Below are 27,920 nucleotides of genomic sequence, written 5' to 3' on the forward strand. Positions count from 1 at the left end.
CGAATCAGCCTCGCCAGTCCCGCGCGGCACCGAAACCCTGCCCTGCGAGCCGCTTTCCTCCGGGAAAACCCGGCCGTCTCCGAGAGCCACGGCACGGAGGACCGCTTTCGGTGATGGACCAGGCAGCCTCCCGTTGTCGCGGCAACCCCGGAAAGGGCGGCTCCGTAAGGAGCGTAGCGTCTCAGTGGGCGGGCGCGAGGTGGCTGCGCAAAGGGCGTATCGCTTGCGGCGGGCGGATCCGCGAGAAGGGTAGCGCCGCCGAGGGCGGGTGTGCGGCCGCTGCGCGGGGAGCGTATCGCTGCGGTGGGCGGCTGCATAGAGGGCGTAGCGCTGCCCCTGTCGGCACGGCGCGGGGATGTCTGTGGAGCCGGGCACCAGCGAGGTGCGGCGGCAGCACCGCTTCGATCAGGGCGGCCTGGATCGGTACCTGTGCCGCCGCCTGCCCGGCTTCCCCCAGCAGCCCGCGGGGGCTCTGTCCGTCAGGCAGTACAGGTGAGGAGGCTGTTCGCAGGCCTTCAGCGGCCGTGCTGGGGAGGGCGGCCTGCAGCCGACCGTGTGCTGCCGTAGCGGTTCCCGGCGGGCGGCCTCCGTGCCACCTCGGCAGTTCGCTTCGAGAAGGCCGAGTTAGCTGCGGGGACCTTTCACACACATGGATCGGTCGCCGCAGCCCAGCAGTGTTGGCGGACTTTTGTCAGAGTTCAGGGAACGCTTCGAGAATCTGCTCTTCAAACGCTCGACAGATAAAAACGGTCAGCAATGTATTAGAGGCATAATAACAGGAATCACGGAATGGTTTGGGTCGGAAGGGACCTTTCAGATCATCTAGTTCTGACCCGCTGCTGTAGGCAGGGACACCTCCCTCTGATCCAGGTTGCTCACAGCCCCATCCAGCCTGGCCTTGAATCTTCCATGGAGGGGGCATCCACAGCCTCTGTTCCAGTGTCTCACCACCCACACAGTAAAGAATTTCTTCCTAATATCTAGTCTAAATCTACCCTCCTCCATTTTAAAGCTGTTTCCCCTTGTCCTGTTGCTACACACCCTTATAAAAAGTCCCTCTCCAGAGGGAGGGAAATGTCCTGAGGAGCATGAAGGGAAATGCCTGCTTGATTTTGGTGTTCCAATATTTGTACAGTCTTCAAATGAACTAAGAATAGGTCTTAAAAACAGTAAAGAATGAGGAGAGAATAGCATGTAGGTGAGCTCAGGTCCTTGAGGAAGGTAGTGATCAGTGAGTTTGATTGGGCTATGATGGGCAGTGTGTCAGCATGGGTTTAAGTTCTTCTCATGTGAGTATGTGGAGAAGCATGTAATTCTTAGGATTCTTTGTCACTGCGACATTTATTCTTTAAAACATAATAGTTGCTATAGGCAGTCCCCTAAGAATAGCTTATGTATCCAAATACATGGCCAGGCCTGAACACAAGGGGGTTTGGTGCTAGAATTCATCAGTGGTTTAAAGAGCTTTTTCTCAGCTTACGTTGTTTAAAATACAGCTCACCGAAGAAAAATATAGTTGTGGGCTAGTGTGAATTTTGCCTGAAAACTCGATCACTTTAATGATGTCTCTTTAGGGTGAAGAGGTGAATACTATCCCCATTTCACAGGAGAACAAATAATCTTTGACTACTCTGCAGCGAAGAGATATTTTCATATTAAGTGTAGCAATACAGCCTATGGCTTCTGATTTTGTAGGCTATCACTTGCATCTTTGTAAGACTATATTTGAAACAAAACTTGAGGAAAAAACTCTTTTCTGTGTCTTGCCATTTTGTTCAGGCCTTGTCATGGTGAACTTTGCACCATTTCCATTAAGTTTGCAAATTTGCATCTACGTAGTAAGTAATTACAGTCTTTCTCTTTGTAGCTCAGGACAGTCAAATCCAACCTTTTATCTTCAGAAGGATGGGCGGGCCTATGTGCTCAGGAAGAAGCCCCATGGCCCCCTTTTGCCTGGAGCCCACAAGGTAGATAACACTCCTCAGCAAGTTCCAAACACGTTGTATTGCAGGTGGACTCAGTTCTTGTACAAGGTGATGCAGCCTTTTTCAGTTGAAGGTGTCTAAAAGTGCAGTGAATTACTGGAATCATTTCCAGTTTTCTATGCTGTACACTTGATTAAACATTAAAGAGGGTAGATTGTCATTAACTGTACTCAGTAAGATGATTTATGTTTAGGAGCTTTTCACTGAACCTTATTTTCCATGTCTTCTTCAGGTTGATAGAGAATATCGTGTGCAAAAAGCCTTATTTTCAGCTGGATTTCCAGTCCCTGAACCCCTGTTGTACTGCAGTGATGTTTCTGTCATTGGAACAGAGTTTTACGTGATGCAGCATGTGCAGGTTGGTCAGCCAATCTGAGAGATTTCTTTCTTCTCCCTACTACAAGCAGATTGTAAGCTGTCTAGAACTTACTAGTCTTATTCAGCTTTTACTAAACTTAGAAGTTTGGTACATGCAGCTATGTATTAAGGCATACCAATATAATTAATCCAATCATATTTTTGAGAAGTATTAACTATCAGAGATTCTTACTGATCTCAGGTTCTCCAGAGCTTGTTTCCAGCTCTGCCAAAATATACAGTTCATTATTTACATCTTCTCCTTTATGCTGTCAGATGAGTGTTGTGAAATGTCTTCATATTGCTGAAAAGGGTACTCATAACTCAGCCATAACAGTCAGGCTCCAAAGTTATTCTGGATTCTTGGAACAAATGGAACCCATTTGTTACTGATAACAGTAATCTACGTACAGTCATGTTTTCTTTAAAAGCAAGCAGGATTCCATCTCAAGCACAACTTTGAGAAAGAACATAGCATAGCTGTGCCATCCATCACTCTAATCATGCTGTGGCTGAGTTGATATTGTTTCTGTTGGACTTGGTTGATTCTGAGTTTAAGTCTGCTGGTACCGTTTTTTTATTCTCATGGGAGGAAGATTTGAGTTTAGGCCTCTTTCATAATATGCTCTTCTATGAGGCTGTGCTTGTTTGGCAAGTTGTGATGTGTGCCAACACATAGTGCAGGGTTTCGTGAAATTCAGACTGTATGGAGAGCTGAAGCCCTGAGAAATATGGCTGTGAAAATATCCAGTTGTCTCTTGAGTGTTCTGGGATACTTATTTATAGTCTGAAATTTGGGATCTGAGGAAGAGCATTCAAATGATTTCAGGTTGTATAAAACAACAGCACATGCAAAAAAAGAAAAGAGAGTGGGAAGATCATGGGCTGTGAGATAAGCGTATTTAATGTATTAACTGAAGGGTATGAAGAAAAAAAACACTGAGTTATACCCTTCATCTGTCATGGGCAAAGAATAAAACAAATGAGGAAGGAATTTTTTATTGTACAGGGAATATGGGTTCACTGCATTTGTTTTAGCTGCTGAAACATCTACCTTCACATCTCTTTGTCTATGCCTGCATCCCACCAAGTATCTGATTTGCAATGCTTCCAGGGTCGCATCTTCCGAGACCTCTCGCTGCCTGAGGTGGGCCCAGCAGAGCGTTCTGCTTTGTATCTCGCAATGATAGAAACTTTGGCTCAGTTGCACTCCTTTGACTTGCGGTCACTGGGTCTCCAAGGATATGGCAGAGGACCAGGATACTGCAGAAGACAGGTACAGCTCTTGGAATAATTCTCTCGTTTCGTCAGGTCTTTAACATTTTGTTTGCAAGCTGATTTGTTAAACTTAGATTACGTGTAAAAGTAACCATCGTATTGTAGCGATTCAGCATCTTCAGATGGTTAAGTACCAGGGCACGGTATGAAGTTACTGCTGTGTTCCAAGTAAATTCTGTAATGCTATTAAAGTGTTTGTATTTTTTCAGGTATCAACTTGGAAAAAGCAATATGATGCAGCTGCTCATACGGATATTCCTGCCATGAATGAGCTAGCCGAGTGGCTAGCAAACAACTTACCACCTGATGATGATGAAGAAGCCCTAATTCATGGGGACTTTAGAATAGATAACATCATTTTTCACCCAACCGAGGTATTTGAAATGTATTTGTACATTTTGTGCTTTGTTCTCCATTACTGACTCTTTACAGGGTAGATAATGGCATGACAAGGGGAAATGGTTTTAAGTTGAATGAGGGAAGATTTAGGTTGGATGTCAGGGGGAAGATCCTTACAGAGAGAGTGGTGAGGTGCTGGAACAGCTCCCCAGAGAGGCTGTGGATGCCCCATCCCTGGAGGTGTTTAAGACCAGGCTGGATGGGACCCTGGGCAGCCTGGTCTAGTATTAGATATGGAGGTCGGTGGCCTTGAATGCAGCACAGGGGTTGGAGCTTCATGTTCCTTGAGGTCACTTCCAACCCAAGCCATTCTATGATTTTGTTGTTTGTACATGTTATGGGGCATTCCCAAGGATGTTCTAGTCATGGTTTGCTCTGTGTCGCTGTACTATCAGTATGGGGTCTGTTTTTGATGTTTGGTTATGAGCAGGAGCAAAGGATCTGTATTTTCCTTAGCAGTAAAATAGTTGCAGTAATATAGTTCTGCTTACTTTTCTTGTAGAACTGCTGGGATGTGAAATGATAAGAATTGTTTTTTACAAAATGTATAGAATTTAACTTACAGTTGGAATTATAAAGATGGAATTTGAGTTTGCGCTGCAGTGATGGTTGTAGTGTGGCTGGATATCAGAGTTGTGGCTGTGTGCAGACTCGGTCCGCTTTGTCATCTGTTCCCTGGGCAGCCCAGAAGTCTCACAAGAGGTTGCCTTGACACAGGGAGACTGAATTTCTGACCCCCTTCGTGGAAAAGCCACAGATCACACAGATTCACACTTGTGCATAGATCAGCAGATAGATGCTGGTTGGTTCTTTGACTAGAACAGTTTAGAAGTCTCTGACAGAAGAAGTATTACTCAAAAATGTATAATTTGAAGGAGATTTTCAGTGGAAAAAGGTGTAGTTTTCTGCCACTACGTAAATGTTCATGTTTTGCAGATCCTTACATAGTGCTGCATGAAACTACTTTTGCTGTAGACAGCTACAGTGCATGTTTTTTAATTTCAAAGTAATAAAGCTCCTGGATACTGAGTCTGTTGTCCATCTGCAGATCCTTCATTCTTATAACTCATTTGAGGTTTTTATTTTTATTTAAGGCTCGTGTTTTGGCAGTGCTGGACTGGGAACTTTCAACCACTGGTCATCCTTTAGCAGATTTAGCATATGCTGCTCAGTTCTACTTTTGGCCTACATCTCTGAATGTCCCGGGTCGAGGATCTGTCTTCAATTTCAAAGGCACCATAGGTATGAAGTTACAGTCGTTTTGTCAGACTGAATTCTATGGTTGATTTCTATCTGATAGATTACTTTAACAAACAACAGTAAAAAGTTAATAAGTACATCATTTTGCAATTGGAAAAGAGCTCTTCTGTAGTTTCCTTCATTGTAGGAGATGTGCTGATTGTTATAAGGTAGTTCTGTTTTAGTAGGATCTGGGTTTGCCACAGTACATTAATTCTACAAAAGGTTATTTTGAACATTTCTTAGAGATAATGGGGGAAAACTGAAATTTAAATACGAATTGGTGATGTTTGTATAAACCCGAAATAAAACAAAACTGTGGTGCAATGGATTTCCTGACTGAAGTGGAACTGGGGGGAAGTTTATGTGGAATTCTTGCAACACCTGTTTCCTTTTCACTCTCCTCATCTGAGCACTTGAGGAATGATATGTTACGTTTTTTACTGTATTGACAAAATGACTGAAATGTTTGAAGGATGAGGTAAATCCTAGTAAAGGTTGAGCATTCTAAAATACTCTGTTGTTTTTTGTTTTTGTAGAAAATCCCTCATTTGAAGAACTGATTTCTGCTTACTGCCGCTGCCGGGGTATTAGCACTACAATCCCAAACTTGAATTTTTTTCTTGCTTTGTCATATTTTAAAATGGCAGGGATATCCCAGGTAATACTCCCTTTTTTCTGAAATGTCACATTTTGATGATGAGTATATGTAGGTTGGTCACATTTTTCAAATGCTGAAGTATTGTACAATAACAGGAAAGGTATTTCAGTTTGTCCCTTTAGAAGCAGTATCTTTTAGATGCTTAAGACTGTGAACTCTAGGACAGAATTCTTGCTGCATGAAGTACATAACGTGAGATATTCAGCCATTGTAGAGCAGGAATCTATTTTGTAGTTGCAGCCTATGATAAGGTTACCAAATGTGTTGTAAACTACCTGTTATTAATTTGGAGTAAGTCTGTGTGTGTGTGTAGTTAATATAGTTGTGAATAACAACGTGTGCATTGCTGTCTGTTGGCTTGTGTATAGTATCCAATACAGGTGCACTCATTTTGCTCCACTAATTTTTATGATTTTCTTCAGGGTTTTTAACAGCTCCTCTGCCTGGCTTGTTTTTTTTTTTTTGTTCTTGTCCAACTTTCTCTATTCCTGTCTATTATATTAGAAATACACCAAAAGTAGCATCATATCCCAGTAAAATCCATCTGAGTGTTCTTCCCTCCCCCCCAATTAAGAATGTGTATATTTAAGTGTAACTTCATAGTTGAAGAAATCACCAATCTAAAAGAGACATGTTTAAGTACACAATTATACCATTTATGTCTTTCTTTTTGGTTGTAGGGTATATATGCTAGATATCTCATTGGAAATGCTTCTGCAGAGAATAGCCATGAATTTGCAAAGGTGGTGAAGCCTTTGGCAGAAAAAGGGTTAGAGCTCTCAAAAAGGTAACATTGGTTTAAACTGCTGGTCAGAGGTGAGGCAGAACTTACAGCTTCACTTATTTAAACGCCTGTATAAGGCAGCTTATATCATTGTGAGGGAAAATCTGGTCTTAATTAGTGCATTGGGTGTTCTTTAGATTGTCTTTCAGCAACATGCAGCACAGTGCTTCTGGAGAGTTGTTCTATCAAAGCAGGAGAGGCCAAGAAATGCTGCTGAAGGTAAAGCAGTTCATGAAGCAGCACGTATATCCAGCTGAGAAGGTAAAAGCTTTTTGTAAACCTATTTATAAATGAGCATTCTATGAGCAGGGGTTATAAGAATGTAAAACCATGTGCTGAAGTCATGTCCCTGTGTATTTTCCTTCTTCTTTCAAGAGCAGCTTTGTTTTTCATGCAGTGCTCTTTGTGGTATTGCAGAACATTAATAGAAATCATTATTATGAACGTGATTTTTTTGCAGATCTAAAGTGTTATATGCATTAAAAAGTTACTTTTAAAACTTTTTTGCTTTTTGAAGTTTAAGGTGTGCTTAAAAACTGACAAAACCAAAGTCATTTTTAAAGGTATTTTATAAAATACCTTTAACAAAAACTCTGAAGTCTTTCATTCTCATGTAGAGATGCTAATTTCCAGCAAGAGTTGTGTTCCTTTTCTTTAGGAGCCTCACAGACAGTATTCAACTTCGTGTGTTCTAAATGCCACTTGTTTTTTCTCTCCCTTTCTCCTTGTGAGCTAATTTGCTTTTCAGTTCCAAGAAGAAAGTATAATCAAGACAGGCTGTCTAACAGTTGAAATTCTTCACATCAAAGTTTCTCAGTAGTCCTTCTGTAACTAATTTTGAATTGTCTGAGGAACCCTCAGAGTAATTAAGTGTACTTGATTAAAAACAAATGAACCACAGATAGCCATGAAAGCTCTGTGGATGAGTAGAGTTGGGCTTGTAAATTATTTCTGGTAATGGGAAATGTGAGTCAGGACTTGTAAATTCTGCATTTGTTAGACGATAATTTCTTTGTTCTAAAACAGGTCTTAGGGCACTTTTGAAGGAGTGCTGGACATTATAGAACATACGTGGGAAAATACTACGATTACAAATATGTAGTTTTACTTAGTAACTAAACGTTGATGCCTGGGATGACTGTTTCGATAATCTGTTAAACAGCTGACAGAAAACAAGTGTATCATTTCAAATTTATAAAAGAAAAAAAAGATAAATGAGTTTATATATCTGAATATATGGGAAACCTGATGTTTAGGTGTCGGCACTTTGGGCTTCTATTTGTGGTTTTAATTTGGGGTTTGTTTCTCTCATGCAGTGCTGCTGGTCAACAGTGGTGTTTATTGTCAGAAAACATTGACCTGCTGTTGTCAGCACACGTTAAATGTCTGCAACCATTTCCATGTATGAAAAAACGTACTGATGATTGGGGTCATCTCCATGGTGCATCTTAAATCTTGCAAAATGAAATGACTGCAATTGTAACATTTTGCAATGAAACCAACTATAAAAAGTTGTGCTGAATATTTCATTGTGGTACACTGAGGTGTAGGGGTAGAAAAGAGAACATAATTTGTGTATGTTATAGGTGCTGCTAATTTAAACAAACTTTATTTCTCTTAGGAAATAGCAGAATACTATGCTAAACATGGAAATACTGAGGAAAGATGGAAGAAACCACCAGTGCTTGAGAGGCTGAAGGTATGGGATGGTAAATATTCTTGAGCGCTCTCGCAGTAAAAGAAACAGGCACGGACCTTAAGAAATGTTGTGTGCTGCTGGAGAAGTTATCCCATCTGTGTGGAAAGAAACAGTGAGGAAGCAAAAGGAAAAGAAGAAAGTGTGCAGAAGGAGTTGTGAGACACAAATGAGAGAGGAAAAAAGCAGCCTGTGAGTTGAGGTGGACATCTGAACTTTAACTCAAAGCTGTAGCTGTTGAAAATAGCTACTGAGGAAAGCCATCAGATACTTTGGACAGCGTGTTAGACATAGGAAGGAAGAAAATGGGCAGCAAGACAGAATTTCATTGCTGTTTGAAGATGATTTGCTAATGTTTTTCCCTGCTGATTCTCTGAACAGGAAATGGCCAAAGCAGAAGGTCTGTGGAATCTTTTTCTCCCAGCGGTCAGCGGTCTCAGCCAGCTTGACTATGCACTAATAGCTGAGGAAACAGGGAAGCGCTTCTTTGCTCCTGAGATTTTCAACTGTCAGGCACCTGGTTAGCAAACACTGTGCCTTAACTATGGCACTGAGAGCATTAAAAACATTGGGCATCTAATGCCTTACCATTTGTGTGTCTGAAGAAATGAACGTAACCACTCGTTTCTCACAGACACTGGAAACATGGAGGTCCTGCACATGTATGGGACTGAAGAGCAAAAGAAAGAGTGGCTGGAGCCCCTTCTAGAAGGGAAGATTAATTCTTGTTTCTGCATGACAGGTAAGTTTTTGTTCCAGAAGAAAATAAGAGGCACATGGCAGAAATTTGACGATGACATGTAAAAAGTATAAAATCATAAGTTTTATGTGTTAGAGAATGCAGCCTGGTCTAATCCCTGACTTAGTAGTTGGCAGCCCTGCCTGCAGTGGAGGGGTTGGAATGAGATGATCTTTGAGGTCCCTTCCAACACAAACCATTTTATGATTCTGAGAAATTAATACTGAAATTTCTGTGATATCTGTGATTGTGTTTGAATATGAAGTCATCTCTAGGATATGAGCACAAAGTGAATCAACCTTGCTGCTCCTCCCTCATACTATTTCTCATACTCTGCCAAATTACGATTTCCGTATATTTTCAGTTTATTTTTAGTTGTAGTAAAATATATTTTATTGTGTGAGCCAGACTTAGAATTTATCCTGGTTTATAATGTGTTTTTGGGTTCTGTGGAAACATAGGCACAAGTCTGGTGATTTTGATAAGTATTGTGGTTTTGCGCTTGCTTTATGTTGGTAGCTCAGCATTATATTCCTGTTTGATCTTGTGGCATCTCTGGAAAAGTGAGCCCTTCATTTAGAAATGTAGCTTTTGAATATATGTCAGAACCTTGATCTTCCTGCATCAGCAGGAGTCAAGAAAACTTAGCCTTGCAGAGCCAGGTGTCACTGTGTTCACCAAATGGGAGAGGATTCTTTCCCTTGAAAGATGATAGCCTTCTCTGTTGTGGATGATCATTGGTGATGCTTTTCTGGCAACTTTATTTCATAATCCATCAGAAGAGTCATTTAAGTTTCTTTATTTTCATTTGAGAAAAGCCTGGGAGAACACAGGTTGAAAAGGATGACTGTTATCTGCAAATAGACTGGGGAGAGGAAGGATTTAAAACATCAGGAAAAGAAGAAGTCTGTTTACTATAAAGGGAAGTCTGAGTTCAACAGCCAGCAAGTTTAAGTTGGCTATGAATAACATGTCATCAGAAAATAGAAAGTCTTTGACCACAGCAGAGTGAGGTACTGAAAACAGCATTTTCCACTGGGAGCAGAATGGTGATGTTTTTAGGGTATATCTAAATCTATGTGTTTGTGGTGGTGGTACTACAGCTTGAATACTTAATTCAGTGGTTGTGTTGTTTTTTTCTTTAACACAGAACCTGATGTGGCTTCGAGTGATGCCACCAATATGCAGTGCAGCATCGAGCGAGATGGCAGCAGTTACGTGATTAATGGCAAGAAATGGTGGAGCAGTGGTAAGTACAGAAACACTGCATAGGAGTGACTAAGTCTAAAATTCTCCTTAAGAGTTGGAATAAATAACTACAAAATCTGAAATGTTGCTCTTCCATTTCTGAATTGGAAAATTTCTTCTTGAGTAAAGGCAGTTGAAGGTAAAACAACAGAAAAAGCAGAATTTGTGGTTTTGGATCTGTTTTAGAACCTCTTAATTTAGTTTGCAGAATGAATGCTGGTATTTTTCTTCGAAGTATACCTCATTCCCTTAGGTAACTTACAGGTTTATGGTCATAGTCTTAAAACAGTTTTTATGACACTGTCTTTGGCAGCTTGTGTTTGAAATTTGAGTGTATTGTAGCATTCTGGTAAACTGTGGCTGATTGTTAATCTAGTTTGTGATGCTGATAGTCTGCTTCTGAAAGGGGATTTTTCTTTTTTGTCAAGAAACTTCCCAGAAAAATCAGTAGGTTGAACTATAAGTGCTGAATGTCCCTGACTTTGGAGTACTGTTTTTGGTGTGCGTGTTTGCTTACCAAAATACGAGCAACCTATTCTGAAACATCATCATTCACTGAAAGTTTGGAAGCTAACCAGATAAACTGAGTTGCTAACTGAGTGAAACGTGGATGTTTCATTTAAGTACCTTTGTGTGGGCCTGCTCCCATGCATAGATTGATGTGCAATACCGAGACTCACCAGAAGATAGGGCTCACTCAGTTTCCTAGCAGTGCAGATCTGGAGGCAGAGGGAGGCGTGGTGTCTCAACCTGAAAGCATCGCTTGACTGCTAGCTGCTACCCTTGCTTTGGGACAGTATCTCCCACTTATGAATTGCAGCTCCTGAGGGAGCAATGGGAAAGTTCTTTCGGAGGTCGTGCACAAAATATATTGCTCTTTAATTGATTTCACAGAATCACCAAATGGCTTGGGTGAGTTATGTGTGTCATAAGCTGGGGAGGAACCTTTTATAAGGGCAGGTAGTGACAGGATGAGGAGAAATAGCTTTAAACTGTAAGAGAGTAGATTTAGATTTGATATTAGAAAGAAACTCTTTACTGGGAAGATGGTGAGACACTGGAACAGGTTCCCCAGGGAGGCTGTGGATGCCCCCTGCCTGGAGGTGTCCAAGGCCAGGCTGGATGGGGCTTTGAGCAACCTGGTCTAGAGGGAGGTGTCCCTGCCTATAGCAGGGGGGGTAGAAATGGGTGATCTAGTTGTTTATTTTTTCTCTCAAGTCTGGGTGAACATACAGACCTTGGATGTTTGGGAATTGCCTGGAGTCTGACAGCCCGGTCAGAACATCGCTCCAGGTGCAATCACTCTGTACATGTGAAAACAAATATAACTCACTCACACAGGAAGTCCTTTGCGTCATGGAAGGACTGGAGATTATTACCAATGCATGCTTTGCTCATTTACAGTAAATCTAGTCTGGTTTAAGCATATCAGATTGATGATGTGTGCGTAGGCCGTGTGTCAAGCATTGCTAATTGCTCCACTATTCCTCAAAATACTGGACAAAAGTTCTAAAGGCTTTTTTTATCTCAACAGAGAGAAAAAGCTTGTGTCTTGCTTATGCTACAGTTGTTTGTTGTCTGTCATTGTAGAGCTTTTTCTTTCAGTCTACGATTATGTAATTAGGAACATTGTCTGAAAAGGAGAGGTTCTTGTTGTCTTTCATAAGCTCTTTATTAGAGCCTGCAGGATGGTTGGAGGCTGAAAGAATATGCTGTAAATAACGCTGTTTTGATGTGTTTAGAAAGCTAATTTGTCAATGTATTTTAAACCCTCCAAGAGATAAATAGGAAAACTGCAGTTGTTTATTTATCTTTTTCCTGGAATCTCCACCCCAGTACCATTGGTGGCAGCAGACAGCTTTTGGTGCCTGAGTGGAGAAACACTCACCAGTCGTGAGTGTGTGTGGAGTCAGAATCCCTCTCATTCACAAAGCAAATAATTTATCCTTTGAGTGATTAACCCCTATGCTAGAGATGCCAGTACCTACTCAAACAAAGTAAAGCATATAAAAAATGCAAGTCAGTACACACTGAGTATATTTTATTGTATCTTTGCATATTTTAAAAGGCTTTAGTTACCTCTCTATCTCATTATTTTACAAATTCCAACCAAAAATTCCAGGCCCAGTGTCTGAAGGTTAACTTTAAATGAGCATTTCTGCTCATGCTTTGCTTGCATTACCTTGGCATTCATGTTTCATCTTACGTTTACAGAGATCTGGAATGTGCCTCTTGTTGGCCACTGGGCTTACTGAAATTTAGGATGAGCAGAAAATGGAGAGATGAAAGATTGGTTTTGGTAGTTACAGAGCAGGAGTTAGTGTTTCTTGTGGGGGCTGTTCTTGTTGCTATATGTTTGTGCAGGCACATAGAAAATGACTTTTTTCTTCTCTCAGTTCTCAATTGTGAACTAATATCTCATTTTAAGCTGCACCTGTGTCTCTGGAGTGAAAACTAGGGAGAAAAAAATGGAAGTGAGTTATTAGTCAAATGCTGTGAAGCTTTACAGAGCAGTTGGAGAAACATAAGATTATTGAATTTTGGTACAAAGGTTCCTGTACTGTCAATTTATTGCTGATATTTTGTTTTCTGTTTTAAATTGGTTGTTTAGACGTGTGCTGATTTTTCACTACACAGCAATTTAATATTCTGTTGCTGTGACCCTTTTGACTATGTTTTCTTTTGTTTGCTGCTATTTTTAAAAAAATATTTAATAAATACCTTGATTGTTTCCAGCATTTTCAGTATTTTTTTCTGCCTGGCGCTTAATTTTGATCGTGTTCCATTTTTGAACTCCAGTGTAGTGTCTTGGCTTGTCTGCAGGCTTGAAAATTCGTGTGAAAGATGACTTGCAGAGAAACAGCTGTCGAAATAATAGCCCCCGGGTTAGTAAGTAATCCCTATTTTGATTAAGATAATGAAAGGAACAGTCTATATAGTGAAGCTAATTGTTTCTTCAGTACGGACTTCAGAGTTCATAGAGATTTCTTCAGGTACTTCATGCTGTTGTTGTCTTCTCCAGTACCCATAATTTTTTGCTATTTTCATAACACGCATTTTAAAAGAAGCACCTAGGAAGGCATACAGAATTGGGTTGAGGCAGGTGTGAAACAGTGCTATGCTCTTGGTGACCTGGAGTGCAATGTCTATGGTTTTACTTGCCTCACAGTCAGTAATCAATAGGTAGATGCTATCTATGGCTCGCCAGAACTTAACTATGTTATAAGGTAGTTGGGTAATTATGAAAGCAGCCACTACTGCCAGCAGAACCATGAAGGGTCTAGATTTTTTAGCGTTTGCAGATCTAAAGATTGCCCGAGCAGTGACTGAATAGCAGGTCACCATTACTAGGAAAGGAAGCAGAAACTCCAGGATAACTTCTAGGATCTGAATGGTTGCTTTTAAAAGTGTTTCCATGTTCGCTGGAAATACAGGAAGGCATTCATTCCTATTATTGTGTCTCATGACTTGGTTAAATATCAGTTCAGGTATGCTGAGCAGTATGGCAGACAGCCAGACACAGATGCTGGTAATGCTGCAGTGTTTTCCAGCTCTTCCGTGCCGCTGGGAGGTGGCCCTGTATCTGTCCACACTGATACAGGCCAGGAACAGCATGCTAGAGCTGAAATTCATGGTGTAAAGGGAAGAAGTGAGCTTGCACATTGAGTTTCCGAGTTCCCATCCCTGCACTGCATTTGCAGCCCAAAAGGGGAGTGTAAAGAGCAAGAGCAAATCAGCAATGGCTAGGTGCATGATGTACGTATCTGTCTTGGTCTTTGGTTTCTTGCAGTAGGCATAAATTGCAACCACTAATGAATTTCCAGCAACTCCAACAGTGAAAGTCAAGGCATACAACACAGGGAGGAATACTTTCATGAATTTTCTCACATCTTCTTTTTCACAGAGAAACTCGTATGTGTTGTAATCTATATCAGAGTTGAGGTAATGCTCATCATCCTCAATCCAGTAATCAGTTGAGTTGTTCACCCAGCCCATGGCAAAGCTGAAAGTCAAATAAAAAGAAAAAGGGGGGGAGAGGGGGTAGGGTTGGGAAGACATCAAAGAAATAATATGGGCTTCAAGTTTTAAAACTTGATACGTAAAACACAGCTGTCCTATGGAGTCAGTTCCTAAATGGCTGTGGAACAGACTGAATTTAGTCTGCTCCTACAGATCAAAGCAATGTGGGTACCCTGGATCTTGCTGCTGGAGACAGCTCACGATGGTATGCACCCAAAGGAATCCTACCACATACAAAACTGCCCACAAGCACCCAAACAGTTCTCAACTTCAGCTGTTTTTTCAAGTCCTATCTCATGATGAATTCATTTAGTAAACACTGACTGTATCCTCACTGCCTGTTTAAGACTGAAGTTTAAATGTTCTCATCTTCAGTCTTCAGCAAGTCATGTCCTAAATAATTTTCTTCTCTAGGAGCTGTGTTCTCTAAGTGATTAGCTGAACTTCTTTCAGTTGTAAACTACAGTACTGCAGTGCCACGTTCCCTGGAAATAAATGGCATTAAGACTTCTTCATGGCACTAGCAAAGAGCTGCGGAGGATGAAAATCACATGGCCCTTTCTCATCTTCTGCAGTGTCTCAGAATTTGAGGTCAATGTTACAAGAAAGCAGATCCTTGTCAGATATTCTGCACAGAGCTCTTAATTCATGTTTATTTTTTTCAATCTTGGCAAACTGAATGCCAGCACTGTTTTTTAGATAAGGTTTAAATGAATGGTTGCTAAATTTTCTCCTCAAAAATATTTTTAATGTGTTCTGTTTGCCAGGAAAAAAAACTACTGACTGATGTCATATTCAGGAACACAGATTGATTAAACAGACAGAAATTAATAATTTCTGTTCTTGATATTTCTTCCAATACTTGAAGGGATCTTATAAACAGGAGGGGCTGTTTACAAGGGTGGATAGTGATAGGACAAAGGGGAATGGTTTTAAACTGAGACAGGGGAGGTTTAGGTTAGATATCAGCAGGAAGCTTTTCCCCCAGAGGGTGGTGAGGCACTGGAACAGGTTGCCCAAGGAGGCTGTGGATGCCCCATCCCTGCAGGCATTCAAGGCCAGGCTGGATGTGGCTCTGGGCAGCCTGGTCTGCTGGTTGGTGACCTGCATATTGCAGGGGGGGGTGAAACTAGGTGATCATTGTCCTTTTCTACCCAGGCCATTCTGTGATTCTACGAGTTATATATGGATGTATATATTCAGTGGATCTGCCATATACACTTTATAAACTGCTTCAGATGGCAATTAACTGCTTGGTTTGGCTTTCACTCGTTATTACTTTGTTGGATTTTTTTTTTCTTCTAACATTTCAAAACACTTTCATTAAACTTTAAACAATGATTACTCTCAGTTTAAGACTTGCAATCTGTCATGTACTGCTGCCCAACTGAAGTGTGCGGAATGGGAAGTCATGGAATTCCATTCTTTACTTTGGCAAGGGTTACCTATTTTTGCCTGGCAGTGTCTGTTAGCAGGATTTCTCAGCGGGGGTAATCCTTTGCAGCTTTACAGTACTTTGAGGAGAGAATCAGACATCAGCTGTGAATGTCTCTTTTTTTAGTAGAAGACTACAGGACAAGTTTAATGCTCTTAGCCAAAGCTAGAAGAAAAATAAAACTTTAATTGAAAAGCTTGGGCTGTAATCTAAACTGTTGCTGCAGAAACCGTCTGGGAACACTTAATCAAATTGGATCACAGGCAGATTTTCTTGAAAGCAAAATGATGAACATTTTGGTGCAAACTTTCAGAAGTCTGGGTATCACAAAGCACTTTGGCTGTGACAGGGAGCTTGCTCTGCTGCCTGACGTGATTTTGGCTGACTGGACTTCGTGATGGCAAGAGATATGTAGTGTTCAGCTGTTGATACTTCTCTCTTAAAAATGAAGTGATGTTTTGGCTAGCATACTTCTTCATATTTGTCACTCCTGCCTGTGTTATTGCTCAGGCACACGTGCATGCACTTTGCATAAAGCCCTGCTGTCCTGCGGAGCTGCTGAATGGCAGTGGAAGGGACTTAGCCTCCGTCCCACACAGTGCTCTGAGTGGGATTCCTTGTAAGATCAAAGCAGTGTGGGTCTGCTGAGTGTTACAGTTGTAGACACCTCAGGATGTTGTGCACAGAAAGGAATATTCTCACGTACAAGGAATGTTACCATGTACAAAACTGCCCACAATTACCCAAGCAGCTCAGAACTTTGGCTGCTTTTTCAGGTATTTTTTTCTACGAAATACAGTTTTCTTAACAGACAGCACGGCATGGTATTATTCCAGCCTTCCATTTAGATACAGATTCAGTGTTTAAACTCTATGTGGGATTGTACAAGCACATATTGAATGAAGTTAATGCTCCCAGTTTAAACAGATGTTCCTCCTAATGCATTGAGCAGTAACCTGTCTGACCGAAATAACTGAATTTTAACATTGGAAATGATATCTCTCTGTAAAGCTGACCTAATTAAGAGTAAAACCTAGCTTTTCTATTTGTAAACATATCACACTTAGTATACAGAGCAGTGAGAAATAAAGCAGAACTAACCTTTTGTCAGCAGGCTGGCAGGAGATGCTCTAAGTGAGATGTGCTTCAGTGGAATGGTCTGACTTGGTCCGACGCATTACATTTTGTCAGTAAGCACCACACCCTCAATCTGGAAGGCAGTTGCACTTTCGTTTTGATTTGTCAGTTTAAAAAAAAAATAACAACAACAACAACAAATCCTGTTTTCCTTGGAACCTTTCCTATTGAACTCTCACGTTTCCTATTTTCCTTCCCGTTCAACCCTGAATGCAATGTTCTCTGGAACGTCAGTGCTCTTTTCCTATTTCTCAACATTGTCCAGATATGCTTCACATAATCAAGAGGCTTTTGGCAAATTACACGTTTAAAATGTGAAGAGGAGGAAAAAGAGGAGAGATCTGTCTGGGGCAGCTGCCAGCAGGGAGTCACCGTATTGTTTCATCAGAGCAGTGCTGTGCTTTTGATGGCTACCTGTAGAAGGATTGAAGAGAGCCTTATATGCTGTGTTTTAGTAACAACAAAAAGATAAATTTGCTTTTTGTGAGACAGAGGAGTTTTCTCATCCAGTATTGTGCTGTGGGACAAAACTAGGAATGTGATACCTAAAAGATATGGAAGAATCAACAAGTATGTGAGCAGAGAGCCCTGCACCCTGCGGGAGAGTTCTCAGGGCCTTGGATGTTGCCAGTCAGGCTTATAATCAAGTCACCGTTTGTGTTTTTATAGGAACTGTAAGCAAGGCAGGTGTTGTAGAAGAAAAATAAACAATGCTGTTTCCTCTGAGGCAATGTTTCTTCTGCTTTTGGTGTATTGCCTGTGCTATAAAGCATTGATACTTTTACAGGAAAAGAAGGATGGAAAGGTTCTGAGCTTTGCATGCAGACATTTTGCTTTTGCACTGAGGTGTGAACTTACCTGTACTAAGAATTCCTAAGAAGTCTGGATCTTGCTTAGATTTCCATGATCTGTACAGCTCAAATTGGCTTCTTGTGCAAGAATTACCCTGTGCAGAGTGTCAGGAGTCCCTTGTGATCTCCCAGGGTTTTTATTCTGTTTGGATTTTCCTGTATCCTTGTGAGTTTCAGTAAATGCAGTATTGATGTAGAACAGGGAGAGATGTTAGGCAGACCACAAGTCAGTTTTTGCTTTTTGCCATGCTGGCTCAATCGACCCACTTGCTGTGGCTGAATCAGTCATCAGTCTGTTTTTTGAGTATTTTGGAACACGGGAAAGGAAAAGTTCTTTACTGTGGTCAGCAAAGAAAGTAACAGGCGGATTCTTATAGCTTCATTTACGCTCACAACAAAAAAGAAGAATATTTTGGGAGAGGAATTAAAAGCTAAAGAAAGAATTCTGCAGTGTTTGTGCATAGTTCTGTAGTTTCCATCTTGAGCTGTCATAGCACTGTGGTGTTTCCCCACAGCTGTAGATAAGTATATTTGGGTTGCTTCCAGCATGTCTGCTTCCTGCAACTTGTGTCACTGCTTAAGAGGCCTGGCTGTATCTCTTTAAAATAAGTGAATCTTTCAGTTCTCTGGAATTATCTTTGTCTTAATACTGTCTCCATCAAGATAGAGTTATCGTGGTAGAACTGAGAAAGCTCCTAGAGATACGGAAGATGGAGGAGAGGGAAGAAAACATTCCTAAACTCTGCAACTGCCTTCACTGGCGCCATCAGAGGCTGTGAACTCGGGCTGGGAGTAAGTAGTGGCCACACTCAGTGCAGAACTGAGTTGCCTCTGGTGATTTTCTGCAGATCCCCAGCACTGTCTGGCTTCCTGTTTCCTTGAGAGCCCATTATAACCTTTACCATACGTTGGGTGTCCAGCAGTGTTATCTGGAGAGAACTGTAAGACTGCAAGTGTGCCAGAAAGTAGAAAATACCTCTTGGGAGGGTGGTTCTTTTGTATCCATTGGAAGATCTCACTGACAGCAACCAGTACCACTCTGCCATCCACCTGACATCTCGCAGGACAGTCTGGATCATCTGTTCATCAGTGCCTTTCTAGGAAGTTGCCAAGCCAGTAAATGTCACACACTGGAACAGGCTGCCCAAGGAGGCTGTGGATGCCCCATCCCTGGAGGCATTCAAGGCCAGGCTGGATGTGGCTCTGGGCAGCCTGGTCTGCTGGTTGGCAACCCTGCACACAGCAGGGGGGTTGAAACTAGATGATCATTGTGGTCCTTTTCAACCCAGCCATTCTATGATTCTATAATCTTTAGCTGGGAAGGGTAACCCAGCAGGCTTATCAGTCAGCAGCCAACATGACAAAAGTCATAGGTATTCTGAATATTCAGGTAGTAGATTGTCCTGCCTTAGTGTCCCTAGCCAAACATTTGAAGGCTGGACACTGAAAAATGGTTACTAGCTTATGAAACCAGGCTGTAGAGCAGCTCTTTAAAGTAAAGTCTGTGCTGTTCGTGTCCATGCTACATTCAGCATTCTTTACCTAGAAGAATTCATATGCAAGTTGATTTTTTGAAGGTCAGTATTTTGAGTATCTTATGCCCTCTAGTAACAGTGATTAGGTAACTGGTAGGATTCTGATCAACCCCCGGAGTGCATTTTTAAATATCCCTGTCTTTGCCTATGCCAACGTCTGAAGGGTTTAAAAATACAGAAAGTTGCTTAAACTTGCAGTGTCTCCAAATGTAGCAGTGTTGTGGTATAAAAGTTGTGGACAGGTTGTGTGCATCTATGCTTAAAACTCACCTAACACCTCTCTTATTTCTCTTTGTTGAATTGTTTCTTGCGAAACCACTGCTAACTCCTGCCAAAAGGACAGGCGTCTCTGCCTCTTACCCCATCCTCCTGCAGCTTCTTGGAATTCCATAAGGAACGTTTGAATGCCATTTATAAATGAGGGGTTTATTCCATCCAGGCAGTCTGTGTTTTTTCAAAGCGATGCAGTCTTTCGGAGACCTACACTGCACCAGGACTTCAGAGTTGGATAAACAGCTCTGAGAAGTGGGAATGGCCAGGAAGCTGTCTTCCTTCCCTGTGCACAGATGGATGAAAAGTTCATTTGAAACTTACTGCTGCTGCTTGAGAACTCCTCGCCAGACGTCTCCTTCTCAGTGAACTCCTCACTGAGTTCAACTTCTGCTTTTTTTTTTTGTTTGTTTTTACATAGAATGGAGGAATGCTGCCCTTTTTGAAGCAGGGATATAACTTGAAGATAGTTTACAAACTGTTTGTCGTGATTCCGGAAAATAACCTTTGTTGTAAACCGCACCAAGATAAATGTGGTTTAAATACATGTGCAATTCTCTGGGGAAAAAAGTTGAATGCTGCTCATGAATACAGCATTTCTCCTTTTATGGTGCTATGCCGCAAGGTGTATCGTGTGCAGTGTGGGGGCTCACTGCCTGCTTGTTGTATTTGTCCAGAGGAGTCAACTATCTGAAATTCTACTGAGTTGATTGATCCCCTCCCATGCCAGCTTTTCATTCAGCTATTTCAGTGCGTTGGTGTAGTGCAGCCTGTAGGCCACAAATAACTGTGCTTTGAGGCCAGCGGACGAAAAGCATACTTTGCAGAAGAGGAAGGCAGACAACCAGCAGTCTGGCCCTCAGAGTTTGGTAGAATGAAAGAAATCTCTCTTCCCACTCCCTGCCCATCACAGCAGTGGTTCTCATAAGGGAGCAGCTCATTTCACAGCCACCTGATTGCACTGTGTAGACTGGAGGCTCCCAAACCCGGTGAGAACAGCTGCCAGAAAAGCTACAAAGCCTTCTTTGTTTCTGGCATCAAAACACCTGAAGTTGGCATGCGTTAAATCTTTGAATCTCCGTGGAGCTTGACATCTCCCTTGTGATAGAGATAAAGGTGCTGCCGATAGTTACGTATGTCAAGTATAATCCTGCCCTTCTTTCCCTTTGTTGCCTGCGTGAGACGTTGAAAGGAATGGGAGCATGCTTTGGTACAAGGAAACTTTTAAAGGAAAAAATAGTGGGGATCAGGTCTCTTAGAATTATGGCACCTTAATCAGTGGCCAAATCTTTTAGGACTTGTACATTAGAATGGTACAGAGATGCGTATTGATGGCTTGAAGTGCTACCAAATTATTTTCAGATAACTATTTACGATGAGATCTTTTTTGAAGCACAAACTAAAATCATACGCAAAAGGGGGAGCAAAACCCTAATTCCAGAGCTGCTGAAGTAGTAGCAAGGTTGTCAGTGGTAGCCTTCAGTAGTCTTATTTGCACAACTCAAGGGCTGTCAGGGGGTTGACATTTCATTCCCATAGCTCCTCCAGTCTTCACAGCTTTGAGAAGTTTTGCTTTCGAAATGGCAGAGTCACAGCTTCAGGTTTGCTTTTGGGTCACACGTTAAGCTGTAATGCAGACAGAAGTAAACGGATTCAAGTTCCTTCTTGTTCTCTTTTCTTCAGAAAAGATGGTGGAGCTGGACCCTGGAGGGTTGGATATTTGGCTTTTGGTTTTCTCCTCCCAAGTTGACTGCCTTTTTCATATTAAGCAATAGGATGGATTTTGTTACTGTCTGATTAAGATGGATTTTGTTACTTACTGTCTGATTACTCAGTATAAACACAGAAGTAGATTGCATTCCTTTGTTCCTGCAGCACGAAAGGAAAGATTTGTCCATACGAAGCTGCATTTGATTGTACACTGAGATTTTTATATTGAAAACTATTCTTGTGTTTGTGACTTTTTTAAGGTGCTGGGAACCCAAACTGCAAAGTTGCAATTGTAATGGGCAAAACCAAGAACTCCTCAGCATCCAGGTAAGGATTCGTAGGAGGTTCAAAGAACTGCCTATAATTTGTTTTCAGGAGGTGCCACTGCTTGCAAAAGCTTTAGACGAGGTAGCATTATTTGCTTTGATTGGTTGGTTGGATGTGGCTGTGACTTGCAGAGAACTTCTGAACCCTGGGCTGTGTTTAGCTAAAAATACAGATGACTGAGATCCTGATCTTTTTTGTTGTTTTGGTCAGCTCTGATAACTGAAACCTCACGACCTGTTCACCAACTTGCATCCTAAGGCTTCCCCTTCCATTGCACTCACTGCAGTTCTTGTGCAGCTGAGTGATGATGGATTGGATCAGGAAATTCTTAGGGTAACCTGAGTTTGGAGGAGCCTCCGGGATCATGCAGGCCAGTTCCTGGCTCCATGCAGGGCCACCCAAAATCACTCCTTTGAGTTTTGCCTCTCATTCTCATATGCTGAATCCTTGTATTTGGGGCAGAATGCGTGTGTTAGCTTGTGAGAAGGGTTTAGCTTAGTGATGAAAGTTTATGACGTGAATGCACCTGACACTTTGTGGAATGTTGCATCCTTTCAACGGTAGCGTGCTCCTTTTTTTTCCTTTCAATTTGCAGTTTCTCAAGTCTCAGGCTTACAATTTACTTTCTAAGTGTGATTTATGAAAGCAGTTAACAAGAACTGCTTGCTTAAACAATAATAACACCAAAACCTTTCAGAATTTTCCTGAACAGAATGAGTACATGAGACATATCAGAGACCTACTAAGGTTACTAACTAGGTTTTTCAGAAAAAATTATCTGCAGATATAAAAAGTTTGAACCATGGGGATGTTTATGTGAAGTTATGTGCAGTGACACCATTGCACATCTTTAATCAGACCTTCTGATTGCATTCCTATATCATAGAGTTAGAGAATGGTTTGGGTTGGAAGGGATTTAAGATCATCTGGTTCCAACCCCCTGCTATAGGCAGGGACACTTCCCTCTACACCAGGTTGCTCAAGGCCCCATCCAGCCTGGCCTTGAATGCTTCCAGGGAGGGGGCATCCACAGCCTCTCTGGGCAACCTGTTCCAGTGTCTCACCACCCTCACAGTAAAGAATTTCTTCCTAGTATCTAATCTAAATCTACCCTCTTCCAGTTTAAAGCTATTTTCCCTCATTGTGTAGCTGAATATATGTGAATATAATATTCACTTCTTTCTATTTCAAGTAAATAATGCAGTGTATCTTGTTCAGCTGTTTGTTAGTGCCACGCTAAAACTGCCTCTTGCAAAAGCCACGTGTAAAATGCTTTGCAACTGGGCCTGCTGAAATCATGCAGCTTGTAGCACATACAACTGGAAACATTTGTCTCTAAGTTGGATCATAGCCCAAATTCCAGTGATTATCAGAAATTTTCGGATGTGTTTAGGCTCCCTGGGGAAATAAGCATTGTTTGTTTTCCAGGATCCAGGGGTGGGTTGTCCAGCAGCCGTGCGAGCTGTGGCATATGCTGGGCTGTCTGGAAGCTGCACAAAGGTTGATGGACGGAATGACAGGATGCTGCTTTCTAGAGCTGGAGCTCAGGGACTCAGGAGATCACCTCCAGTCCCATGTGACTGACAACCCTCCTTAAATGTCCTGGAGGCATTTAAACGAGAGGATTACTTTCCTGAGCTATAGGCAAGCTAAAATGGGGATGATGATAAACATGTTCTGAGAATAAAGAAGGAAGGCTGGGGGAGGAAATGGACTGTATGAGACAGAAACAGATGGTAGAGCATTGCAGAGGTGGAGAGGGAATAGCTTTTCATTCAAGGTACGTTAGGTGGCAGTGGTATATTTAGTGGTCCACGCATGTGCCATACTACTACCTGCAGACAGGATGGCTACAATATGCAGAAGTAAATGTCAACATGTATGCAACTGCTAAATTGAGGGTAAAAATAAAAAAAAGTGAGGGAATAGGACAGAGAAGAGGCTAAAAATTAACCACAATACGTACTTTCTGTCTTGATGCAGGTACAAGCAGCACAGCATGATCATTGTCCCCATGGACACCCCGGGAGTGAGGCTGATACGACCGCTCTCGGTGTTTGGCTACATGGGTAGGTGCTAGGAGTTACTGACTGTGCATCTGTTACTGTTAGCCATCCCAGGAGCTGTAGTAGTACTGATCAGTGTTGGGTATGAAACAGACCAGTAAAATGCACGTAGAGAAAGCATTAGGAATTGAAGGCCTCTTGTTTTGCTTTCTTTAAGCATAGACATTATCCTCCTTCATTTACCCTGCTGCTGTTTTCTCTGTACCTGTAGATGAGATCCACGGAGGACATTTTGAGGTACATTTTAGTGATGTACGAGTACCTGTCTCCAATATAATACTGGGTGAGTTTCAGTATTAATTGCTCCTTAATACGTACAGCAACAAATCAGATTTACAAAAACGGTGGTTTATTTTATGAATCACCAGAAATTAATGTAAACATTTAATGGAGGATTCCTTAGATAAGGTGTGTCCAGCTGTTGTTGGCAGTCTGCCTGCTGCTTGGATCTAACTTGCTGAGAGCAAAATGATGACTGAAGGAAGGACGTAGCTGTAGCTGTTGTGCAAAAGTGAGTTCCTGGGTGTGGGGCAAAGCAGAAAGTGTAGATGATGTTCTTTCCCCCACACCAGTCCTCATGGACTTCACTTTCTGCTGCAGTCTGTGGCCGTCCAAGCCTGGGTAGCTGCAGATTTAGAGGAACTGAAAGAAAAATGCAAGAAAGAGCAGGCCAGCAATGTGACCTTCTGCAGGGAGAGTTTTGCTCTAGTTCTCTCCATTGGAAAATGACAATTTAAATAGTTTTCTCTTTTCAAAAAGACTTTTATTGCGCTGAAAGAACTTTCTTTAGTACTCTTGGACTTGGAAACCCCGAAGTCTTCCCTTAGCTTCTTATAAATGCATTTTTCAGTGTGAGATTAACATTTAAATTATATCAAGTAAATCAAACCCTCTCAGCAGCCATCTTAAGGTGATCTTTGTGCTGTGAGTAGTATTAACAGTGGGTCAGTATAGATGTAGGTAAACAACACTTACACAAAATAAACTTCGAAGTTTATTTCTAGCTTTGCTGCTGTGTAGACACTTCTGCTCTGAGCCATAGATCACTTCAAGCAGAAATCAAGGGATCTGCCTCTGACTGTTTTTCTTTCCACCCAGGTGAGGGAAGGGGGTTTGAGATAGCACAAGGTCGGCTCGGGCCAGGCCGCATTCATCACTGCATGAGGTCCATTGGTGCAGCCGAAACTGCTTTAGAGATCTTGTGCCAGCGTGCAGCACAGAGAGAGACTTTTGGGAAGAAATTGTACCACCACGTAAGCATGTTTTCACCTTGTCTTTATTCACATCTATTCCAGCCATCACCTTTTGTTTTGCCCATATCTGCAGCTCAAATACAGTTGCACAAAAGCGTGCTTGCTATCTTTTATCAATAGGAATAAGAAGTTGGCACTCTGGCCATCATCAGCTTTTAAAAGTTGGTTTATTGTATTTCAAGTGTTCCTCAATCTTACCCAACAGCTGGGATGACTATTGGAAAGAAACTACTGGAAAGAAACAAGTGAAGGCAATGGAAAGAGGAAGCTGAGACAGTGTCTGGCACTGCTTATAAAAAAAACTTGTGCAGACCCAGAGGGAGTAATCTTACACGTACATTTTCCAGTCGTAGCACTGCCAAACCTGCCTTCGCTACCAGAGTGAAAATTGGATGAGGCGCCCTCTGCATTTCTCAGAAGTTCACCACAGGCACCCTGATGCAGCCACAGGCAGCACCTTGGGGCAGGACACAGCTGCAGAACTGAAGCAGGTTCTGCCCATCTGAGAGGGGAAGCTGGTGGCTGTCTGGGGTGACAGGCTGACCATTACCTCCACCCTGCCCCTGTGGAAGCAACAGCCCTGGGAGCTGGCAGCAGGAGGGAGCGTCTGAAATCCTGCACAGGGGTTCTGACCACCTTTGCTGCTATAAACCAAGCCCCCAGACTTTGCACTGAAGTGAGTGCTGTTCCTGCCAAGGCTGCAACATTCACACTCCCGCCAGGAGCATGCCTGAAGCTGGCTCAGGCTCCAAATGGCTTTTTACTGACAAGCATCACATGAACAATGCACTATGTGGGCTGCACAGGGAAATGAGCTAAGAGCAGGGAGGGGCTGCTAGGAGCATGTTACAAGCAACCACCATGTATTTCATGCTTAGTTTGGCTCAAGGGAGCTACTGCTGGATCACTGTGAAGATAAATGTAGCAGGCACAACCCTGCAGCTGTTTGCCTGCATATATAACACACCACCACTAGCTTAAGAAAAACAGAATTGAATTCTCCCTTCCCAAATTTTTGTATACTAGGGCATGTCGCACAGGGAAAATTGTGAGTTGTGGTCAAGTGAGGGAAAGCAAACCAGCCTTGAATGGCTTCAAGAAGAGAGGTAGCAGGCAGTGTGGATGGGCACAGAAGTGGGAGTGGATCAGGATCTGGAGTCTCTTAATGACTGAGCAGTGTGGGCGTCTTCCTAAGGGCAGGCTTAAGCTGACCAGGCAAAGGGCATTAAATGACTTTTTGCTTCTTTTTTCTCAATGTTTTTGTTTTTTGTCTCTGCAGGAAGTTATTGCCCACTGGATCGCTGAGTGCCGCCTTAGCATAGAACAAGCTCGACTGCTTACCCTGAAAACAGCCAGCAAGATTGACACGTTGGGCAACAGAAAAGCTAGGAAAGAAGTAAGTTGTTTTTTTGGCAGCCTTGGACTAGGACCTGTGAGATGAATACCTGCAGATTTTCAGAAGATAACTAGTTGAAATTAAGTGAAAACATGTTGCTAGAAGTCTGCCTAGTCACAGAGTACAGCTTCGTGTTGCAGTGGAAACTGTTAGGGTGTGCTTTTGCTGCTCCTACTGAGAGTATATGAAACACTCAGCTTAAGGACTTCAACCTGGTGAGATGTACTTGAAAACTAAAACAGTTTAAGTATGGCTCAGTCATCTTAGCACACCAGCATAGTTTTGCGTGGCTGTCCCTCCTAGAGACTTTCTTGGAACAGGAATGGGAACAGCACAGCTCTCATTCAGTCCTCCAGGAGACTGTACAATCTGATACCAGTTTTCAGTAGAACTGTTAGGTAAACATACTCACTTATGAAACTGTTATTAGTAAGTTCTCTTCTGCCTACAGATAGCCATGACCAAAGTGGTTGTGCCTCGAGCTGTGCTTAAAGTGATTGACTGTGCAATCCAAGTGTGTGGTGGAGCTGGAGTTTCCCAGGATTTTCCTTTGGCTTCTATGTGAGTAAGGAAGACTTATCTCTGCTGTCTGAGGGCTCTTTTTAAGATAAGATAATGGTGTAATTCCAGTACATGTTTGTTTTTACCTCAAGTAGCCAGAAGTCACGGGCCAGGTGCCCCCATACACAAACTGAATTTTATTATTAAATGGCCATGCTTTATCTCAACAACAACAATAACCAGACAACCCACCCCAAAATAGCAAAAAAACCCCACACACATAGCTTCCAAAGGAACTAAACTACTCCTAACGTGCAGCATAGAGGAGCTGTTTCTAAAGCTCTGTTTAATCCCTTGTGCATCCCTTGGCCTTCAGAAGCCTTCAGAATTTCCAGCACATGCATCTCAGCCCTGCCAGAAGGTTTCAGCTGCAGTGTCTCCCATGCAATGGCTCTTTTAATAAGACTGAAGAACATGACCAGTCCGGTTCGCTTTTGCAGCAGGGCTGGAACTCTACCCCTAATTCAGATCTCCCTGCACAGGTTTGCATACATTCGGACCTTACGTGTGGCAGATGGGCCTGATGAAGTTCATCTGTCAACAATTGCAAGGTGGGAACTACTTGATCAATCAAAGAAGCTAACTGCTAAAATCTGATGTCAGCAGAAATCCCTCTCACATGGATGGGGGACTTAGAAAAGATGACGCTGCTCAGTACAATGCTGTTTAAGCTAAAAGTGAATGAATACAAAATTCTGATTCCAGCTTGAAGCAATCAGTATTCTCAACCTTTACCTGTAATTATTGCATTTACTAATCACTACATTTCCCATAAAATTTTTTTACAATCCCACACCTGAAGTAAGGGCACACATAAAACAAATCAACAGCAGGATGTTCCTGGGTTCTTTGTAACACTGAATAAAATCTGTTTTCTAACAGGCTTAAAGTGCTTTATTTGCTCTGAGCCAAAGCACTACAACTTTTTATCGTCAAGTCAAAGCAACATAAACTTCGTTACTGATCAAATGAC

At 42.1% G+C, this 27,920-nt stretch overlaps 2 protein-coding genes across 2 annotated transcripts; one reads left to right on the forward strand and one right to left on the reverse strand.

Moving 5' to 3' along the window:
• Positions 1-340: 340 nt before the first annotated feature.
• On the forward strand, positions 341-27,830 carry ACAD11 (acyl-CoA dehydrogenase family member 11). Its single transcript, XM_042816842.1, has 20 exons — positions 341-492; positions 1,868-1,967; positions 2,218-2,343; positions 3,457-3,618; positions 3,830-3,994; positions 5,114-5,261; positions 5,798-5,919; positions 6,600-6,706; positions 6,841-6,964; positions 8,325-8,402; positions 8,781-8,919; positions 9,034-9,141; positions 10,289-10,387; positions 21,605-21,671; positions 23,655-23,740; positions 23,949-24,020; positions 24,836-24,990; positions 26,270-26,386; positions 26,838-26,947; positions 27,430-27,830. The coding sequence occupies exons 1-20, from the start codon at positions 356-358 to the stop codon at positions 27,542-27,544; spliced, it is 2,337 nt and encodes a 778-aa protein (XP_042672776.1). The 5' UTR covers positions 341-355; the 3' UTR covers positions 27,545-27,830.
• On the reverse strand, positions 12,411-17,034 carry ACKR4 (atypical chemokine receptor 4). The gene is given in 3 exon segments (XM_042816843.1): positions 12,411-12,840; positions 13,108-14,389; positions 16,943-17,034. Coding segments are annotated over 2 exon segments (1,149 nt in total). The 5' UTR covers positions 17,020-17,034; the 3' UTR covers positions 12,411-12,840; positions 13,108-13,317.
• Positions 27,831-27,920: the final 90 nt, after the last annotated feature.

This window comes from Centrocercus urophasianus, unplaced genomic scaffold, assembly GCF_019232065.1.
Source record: "Centrocercus urophasianus isolate 14NV4802_14NV808 unplaced genomic scaffold, USGS_Curo_1.0 seq_16, whole genome shotgun sequence".
In the NCBI taxonomy this organism is placed as follows: Eukaryota; Metazoa; Chordata; class Aves; order Galliformes; family Phasianidae; genus Centrocercus; species Centrocercus urophasianus.